This window comes from Malaclemys terrapin, chromosome 12 (assembly GCF_027887155.1).
Source record: "Malaclemys terrapin pileata isolate rMalTer1 chromosome 12, rMalTer1.hap1, whole genome shotgun sequence".
NCBI lineage: Eukaryota > Metazoa > Chordata > Testudines > Emydidae > Malaclemys > Malaclemys terrapin.
In genome coordinates, this window is record NC_071516.1 from 43,638,126 (window position 1) to 43,645,827 (window position 7,702).

At 43.9% G+C, this 7,702-nt stretch overlaps 1 protein-coding gene across 1 annotated transcript; it reads right to left on the minus strand.

Moving 5' to 3' along the window:
* Window positions 1-1,329: 1,329 nt before the first annotated feature.
* LOC128846095 (olfactory receptor 6B1-like) lies at window positions 1,330-6,534 on the minus strand. The gene is made up of 4 exons (XM_054045169.1): window positions 5,616-6,534; window positions 3,948-3,970; window positions 3,778-3,828; window positions 1,330-1,356 (listed from the first exon to the last, which is right to left on the minus strand). Exons 1-4 carry the CDS (start codon window positions 6,532-6,534, stop codon window positions 1,330-1,332), a joined length of 1,020 nt encoding a protein of 339 aa, XP_053901144.1.
* Between the last annotated feature and the right edge of the window lie 1,168 nt (window positions 6,535-7,702).

Here is a 7,702-nt window from a genome sequence, read left to right on the forward strand (position 1 = left end):
CTCCTTGTTCTGTCATCAGGTACCACTGAGAACAGTCTAGATCCATCCTCTTTGGAACCCCCTTTCAGGTAGTTGAAAGCAGCTATCAAATCTCCCCTCATTCTTCTCTTCTGCAGACTAAACAATCCCATTCCCCTCAGCCTCTCCTCATAAGTCCCTCCAGACCCCTAATCATTATTGTTGCCCTCCGCTGGACTCTTTCCAATTTTTCCACCTCCTTCTTGTAGTATGGGGCCCAAAACTAGACACAGTACTCCAGATGAGGCCTTACCAATGGCCAATAGAGGGGAACGATCACTTCCCTCGATCTGCTGGCAATGCCCCTACTTATACAGGCCAAAATGCTGTTAGCCTTCTTGGTAACAAGGGCACACTGTCAATTCATATCCAGCTTCTCGTCCACTGTAACCCCTAGGTCCTTTCCTGCAGAACTGCTGCCTAGCCATTCGGTCCTAGTCTGTAGCAGTGCATGGGATTCTTCCGTCCTAAGTGCAGGACTCTGCACTTGCCCTTGTTGAACCTCATCAGGTTTCTTTTGGCCCAATCCTCTAATTTGGGGGTACACAAGACAAATCAGACTCCTGAAAGGGGTACAGTAGTCTGGAAAGGTTGAGAGCCACTGCTGTATAACACAGGGCAGAGAGTTTGCCTATGATTCCTCCACTAATCTCAATAACTTGTGCTTAAACTAGAGCATGTTTTTAAGAAAGAAAGAAAGAAAGAAAGAAAGAAAGAAAGAAAGAAAGAAAGAAAGAAAGAAAGAAAGAAAGAAATTTCTTGTTTTTGTGGTAGTGCCTAGGAAATCTAGTCATGGACCACTGTACAAACACAGAACAGAAAGACAGTCCCTTCGCCAAAGAGCTTACAATTACATGGGACAAAAGTTGGAGACCGATAGATGGGGGAGTACAAGGAAACAAAGAGTCAACAGATGGAGATGGATGGATAGATGGTGGAGTACAAGAAGACGATGAGACAGTCCAGGTCAGAATGACTGGCAGTGATGTCAGGACACCAGCAACCATGCCACTATTAAGTTTTTTTTTTGGCATCACAGCAAAGGAGATTTTCAAGGAGGGATTTGCAGGTGGATAATGAGGTAGCTTTGTGGCTGATTATAAGGATAGACTCCACTGTGTGAGGGGCAGCTTGGGAAAAAGCACAAAGGGGCTTGTTTGGAAAGGCACAAAGAAAAGAGCAAATACACAGACCACTATTTTACAATGATAGTAAAAGATTCAATATTCACCTTAGCACAGTGTTGAAATCCCAGAAGGTGTAGAAGCAATATCAGCTATTCAGCTGGAACAAAAAATACTACGGAAGGTCTCAGATGAAGTGTTTCTTATTAGATATCTGAAAGAGCCATAAAATAGTGTTATGAAGATTATTATTAGCAATAATAGCAAGTGCAATAACAGGTTCTTCACAGGTTCTAGATTCTTCACAGGTTAACTAGCATTTTCTTTAAAGAAAGACTCATTTTTAACTCTCTGTCTGTCTTATGCTATGTTAAGGTATCTAAATTCTCTTGAAACTTGCTATCATTTTATCTAGTCTAATTGAGAACTGGAGTATTTCCCTAGCCTTGAGACAGTCACTTCATAGTCTGGTCACCAGACTACCTCAGAGACGGCTTTCTGCAGTAGTGTAATATCTCGTCTGAATTAGGAGTGTACATGTTTGTGGGTGGGGGCATCCACCATGGTCTGAAATAGAGCTTAGTCAATATCAGAATTTCTGTCCTGCCAGGAAAACTTTTGTGGAGGACTCCTGTCTCATACTGAGAAAGCGGAACGATCAGCGACTTATCTTAAGTGCCTATACACAAATGCAAGAAGCCTGGGAAACAAGCAGGGAAAACTGGAAGTCCTGGTACAGTCAAGGAACTATGATGTAATTGGAATAACAGAGACTTGGTGGGATAACTCATATGACTGGAGTACTATCATGGATGGATATAAACTGTTCAGGAAGGACTGGCAGGGCAGAAAAGCTGGGGGAGTTGCATTGTACGTAAGAGAGGAGTATGACTGCTCAGAGCTCCGGTATGAAACAGCATAAAAACCTGAGAGTCTCTGGATTAAGTTTAGAAGTGTGAGCAACAAGGGTGATGTCGTGGTGGGAGTCTGCTATAGACCACCACACCAGGGGGTGAGGTGGACGAGGCTTTCTTCCGACAACTAACAGAAGTTACTAGATTGCAGACCCTGGTTCTCATGGGAGACTTTAATCTCCCTGATATCTGCTGGGAGAGCAATACAGCAGTGCACAGACATCCAGGAAGTTCTTGGAAAGTGTAGGGGACAATTTCCTCGTGCAAGTGCTGGAGGAACCAACTAGGGACAGAGCTCTTCTTGACTTGCTGCTCACAAACTGTGAAGAATTAGTAGGGAAGCAAAAGTGGATGGGAATCTGGTAGGCAGTGACCATGAGATGGTCGAGTTCAGGATCCTGACACAAGGAAGAAAGGAGAGCAGCAGAATACAGACCCTGGACTTCAGAAAAGCAGACTTTGACTCCCTCAAGGAACTGATGGACAGGATCCCCTGGGAGAATAACATGAGGGGCAAAGGAGTCCAGGAAAGCTGTCTGTATTTTAAAGAATCCTTATTGAGGTTGCAAGAACAAACCATCCTGATGTGTAGAAAGAATAGTAAATATGGCAGGCGACCAGCTTGGCTTAACAGTGAAATCCTTGCTGATCTTAAACAGAAAAAAAGAAGCTTCCAAGAGGTGGAAGATTGGACAAATGAAAAGGAAGGAGTATAAAAATATAGCTCAGGCATGCAGGAGTGAAATAAGGAAGGCCAAATCACACTTGGAGTTGCAGCTAGGAAGAGATGTTAAGAGTAACAAGAAGGGTTCCTTCAGGTATGTTAGCAACAAGAAGAAAGTCAAGGAAAGTGTGGCCCCCTTACTGAATGAGGGAGGCAACCTAGTGACAGAGGATGTGGAAAAAGCTAATGTACTCAATGCTTTTTTTGCCTCTGTCTTCACAAACAAGGTCAGCTCCCAGACTACTGCACTGGGCAGCACAGCATGGGGAGGAGGTGACCAGCCCTCTGTGGAGAAAGAAGTGGTTCGGGTCTATTTAGAATGCTAGATGAGCACAAATCCATGGGGCTGGATGCGCTGCATCTGATGGTGCGAAAGGAGTTGGCGGATGTGATTGCAGAGCCATTGGCCATTATCTTTGAAAACTCGTGGTGATCGGAGGAGGTCCCAGGTGACTGGGAAAAGGCTAATGTAGTGCCCTTCTTTAAAAAAGGGAAGAAGGAGGATCTGGGGAACTACAGGCCAGTCAGCCTCACCTCGGTCCCTGGAAAAATCATGGAGCAGGTCCTCAAGGAATCAATTTTGAAGCACTTAGAGGAGAGGAAACTGATCAGGAACAGTCAGTATGGATTCACCAGGGGCAAGTCATGCCTGACTAACCTAATTGCCTTCTATGAGGAGCTAACTGGGTCTGTGGATGAGGGGAAAGCAGTGGGTGTGTTATTCCTTGACTTTAGCAAAACTTTTGATACGGTCTCCCACAATATTCTTGCCATCAAGTTAAAGAAGTATGGGCTGGATGAATGAACTATAAGGTGGATAGAAAGCTGGCTAGATTGTCAGGATCAACAGATAGTGACCAATGGCTCCATGTCTAATTGGCAGCTGGTATCAAGCAGAGTGCCCCAAAGGTTGGTCCTAGAGCCGGTTTTGTTCAATATCTTCATTAATGATTTGGAGGATGGCGTGGACTGCACTCTCAGCAAGTTTGCAGATGACAATAAACTGAGAGGAGTAGTAGATACGCTGGAGGGTAGGGATAGTATAGGTCTGTCGCATCTTACGTGCATTTAACATGTGCGATTTCAGATTTACGCGGTCGGCAAAAAAAAAAAAGAGAAAAATAACAATTTTAATACTGTGCCTGTAGTGCGGGCGATTCCGCACGCCATTACACTCAATGTAATTTTGACTATACGTGATTTTCGCTTTACGCGCTGACTGCGGAACGTAACCCCAGCGTAAGATGCGACAGACCTGTATACAGAGGGGCCTAGACAAATTAGAGGATTGGGCCAAAAGAAACCTAATGAGGTTCAACAAGGACAAGTGCAGAGTCCTGCACTTAGGACGGAAGAATCCTATGCACTGCTACAGACTAGGGACCAAATGGATAGGCAGCAGTTCTGTAGAAAAGGGCCTAGGGGTTACAGTGGACGAGAAGCTGGATATGAGTCAACAGTGTGCCCTTGTTGCCAAGAAAGCTAACAGCATTTTGGCCTGTATAAGTAGGGGCATTGCCAACAGATCGAGGGACGTGTGTCCAGTTTTGGGCCCCACACTACAAGAAAGATGTGGAAAAATTGGAAAGAGTCCAGCGGAGGTCAACAAAAATGATTATGGGGCTGGAGCACCTGACTTATGAGGAGATGCTTAGGGAACTGGGATTGTTTAGTCTGCAGAAGAGAAGAATGAATGGGGATTTGATAGCTGCTTTCAACTACCTGAAAGGGGGTTCCAAAGAATATGGATCTAGACTGTTCTCAGTGGTACCAGATGACAGAACAAGGAGTAATGGTCTCAAGTTGCAGTGGGGGAGGTTTAGGTTGGATATCAGGAAAAAAAAATTCACCAGGAGGGTGGTGAAGCACTGGAATGAGTTATCTAGGGAGATGGTGGAATCTCCTTCCTTAGAGGTTTTTAAGGTCAGGCTTGACAAAGCCCTGGCTGGGATGATTTAGCTCGGGATTGGTCCTGCTTTGAGCAAGGGGTTGGACTAGATGACCTCCTGTGGTCCCTTACAACCTTGATATTCTATGATTCTATGTTTCTATGACCCAAACTGGGTCCAAAAGTTGAATGATTCATATTTTTTGTGAACTGAAAAATGCAGGGAAAAAAAAGCAGTTTGGGAAATGGTGACATGTTTTATTTTGGGTCAGTTGGACAATAAACTGCAGCCTCAAGCCATCACTTCATCCTTCGTGACTGGGTTGCATCTCCCATGATGCAACACAGTCATGTGACTGCTATGATGCAACACACTGGTCTGGAGATGTAAATCAGCCAAGAAGCGTGGCCCATAAAGAAGAATTACGACTGAAAGACCTGAACTACAACTACCATGTGGCACTGTTACACCTGAGGCAGATGGTGTTTCATGTCAAAAGGAGAGCATTTTAAAGGTATTAAGGCACTTAATGAAATTTTCAAAAGCATCTATGTGCCCGATTCACACTCATTTCCATGGATTTTTAAAATACCATTAGTCACCTTTAAAAATCTGGCCCACCAGACATGAAACAAATAATTTCAGTTCAGTTCAAGAAACCATAATACTTCAATGCATGTTAAATTTATCTGAACTGGTATTGAGTTAAAGAATGGGCATTAGGCACCTATTACCTTAGCCCCTCTTTGAAATCCCAGACCACCGTAGCCCTCAAGAATGATATCATAGGTCCATTAAATGGAATTCACTGTGGTCTGATTTAAGTCTAATAGATAAAAATCATTCTGACCTGTGGAACTCATTGCCACAGGATATTAGTGAGTTAAAAAATGGGAATCCTTTAGGCCATCTTGGAAAGTCCCAGACAAGGAGAAGACTTTTATGCCATGCACTGTTTTCCTCAGGGTGTCCTTGAACTCCTCATTCCTTAGGCAATAGATGACTGGGTTGAAGAGGGGTGTCAGAACTGTGTAGATGACGGACACCAGCTTGTTGGAGTCAAAGGAACTTATGGCCCGAGGTCTGGCATAGATGAAGAGGGAGGAAGCATAGAAGATGGTGACCACCAGCAAGTGGGAGGCACATGTAGAAAAGGCCTTGTGACGCCCCTTGGCTGAGGGGATGCGCACAACCGTAGAGATGATGCAGATGTAAGAGGCCACAGTAATGGAGAGAGGCCCCAGGAGAATGAGCAGGGCCAGCAGGAAGTCCACAAGTGCTGCCAGTGACATGTCGGTGCAGGCCAGGTTGAGCAGCGGTGACACGTCGCAGAAAAAGTGGTTGATGATGTTGGCCCCACAGAAGGTCAGACGCGAGATGAAGAGGACCTTCCACATGGAGATGAGAAAGCCACTCAGCCAGGACCCAGCCACCAGGCGGATGCAGAGAGTCTGGCTCATGATGGTTGAGTAGCGCAGCGGGTTGCAGATGGCCACGTAGCGGTCGTAGGCCATGACGGCCAGGAGGACACACTCAGTGCAGGCCAAGGCCAGGAAGAAGTAGAGCTGGGCCATACACCCAATAAAGGAGATGCTTTTCCTTTTTGTTACAAAGCTCAATAGCATCTTGGGCACCGTGACTGAGACGTACCAGATCTCCAGGAAAGAGAGATTCCCCAGGAAGAGGTACATGGGCTTGTGGAGTGGGACGTTGGCCCAGATTAGCATGATGATCACCGTATTCTCTATCACTGTCAATGCATAGGCCAGAAGGAACATCAAGAAGAGCAGGAGCTGCAGCTCCAGGATGCCAGGGAAACCCACCAGAATGAACTCGGTCACATGACTTTGGTTGGCCCAGTGCATGCTGGAGGTCTTGGCACTGTTGTTATTCAATCTGGAGGAGAGACACAGGTGTTAGAAATGTGACTGCATGTCAACACAGTATTGATGGCTTTGTCACAGGGACTGGGACTCGAAAAGCCATGCAAATAATTAGAGCTGGTCAGAATTAAATAATACTAATATTATTAATAAAAAAATAATGGGCCAGGTTTACAAAGATATTTAGGCACCTAAAGATATAGATTGGCATGTAGTGGCACACAGATTTGCATCAAAACTGACTAAGTTAAACACCTGGGGCCGTATTTTTAAAGACATTTGGATACTTAAAAATGTAGATAGGTACCTAGTGGGATTTTCAAAATCATCTATGTGACAGCACCTATTAATTTTGAATGTCTTTAAAAATCTGGGCCTAGTTGCCTAACTCCCATGGAAATCAATTGGAGCTAGACACATAGTTGCTTTTAAAAATCCCAGTGAGCACTTATTTTTATCTTTAGGGTTTGAAAACACCTTTGAAAATCTAGCCCAAGGTAAATCAATTGGCCATTTTTTCCTATACTGAAATTGTTCATGAATAATTGTCAACGTGTTTCCTTTGTTCATGAAATTTCTCCACAAGATTACTTTTAATTGAGATGATTCTCAATTTTTTTTTACTAAATGAAAACTGGCTTTTGGGGAAATGAAAATAAAAATTAAGACAAATGTCGGGAACCATGTTGATTAAAATATAGCACAAGTATTTTCAGAGACAAATGAAAAATGGCTCCATGTCAAACCCAGGAAATTAACATAACATTCATTATGTTTGAGCATTTTTTGACCAGCTCTAAAAATAATTCCTATCTTGGACGTGGATCTTCTGAGCTCTTCAAAGCCAACTAGGATGTTTGGATACCCAATACCAATTTAAATGACTGATCTGAGCATCTAAGTTCCCTAGGCATCTTGGAAAATCTCAACCAGGATTATTATGATTATTTATTATTATTATTTTAATTCAGTAGCACTTAGAGGCCACTAACAAAAATGAGGACTCTGTTGTTCTGGTCCTGCACAGACATGTAGTAAGAGACTGTCCCTTCCCCTAAAATCCCCCCATCTATATAGGTCGGAAGGAAAAAAAGACTTGAACAAGGTCATAGAGCTGACCAGTGTTGCAGGTGGGAATGAAACCTACATC

Coding starts and splice junctions, on each gene's coding strand:
- LOC128846095 (XM_054045169.1), bottom strand. CDS start 6,534: ATGCACTGGGCCAACCAAAGTCATGTGACCGAGTTCATTCTGGTGGGT. Junction 3,829..3,947: donor AAATTACATTGAGTGTAATG/GCGTGCGGAATC, acceptor AAGATGCGACAG/ACCTATACTATCCCTACCCT. Junction 1,357..3,777: donor ACTACTCCTCTCAGTTTATT/GTCATCTGCAAA, acceptor TGGCTCTTTCAG/ATATCTAATAAGAAACACTT.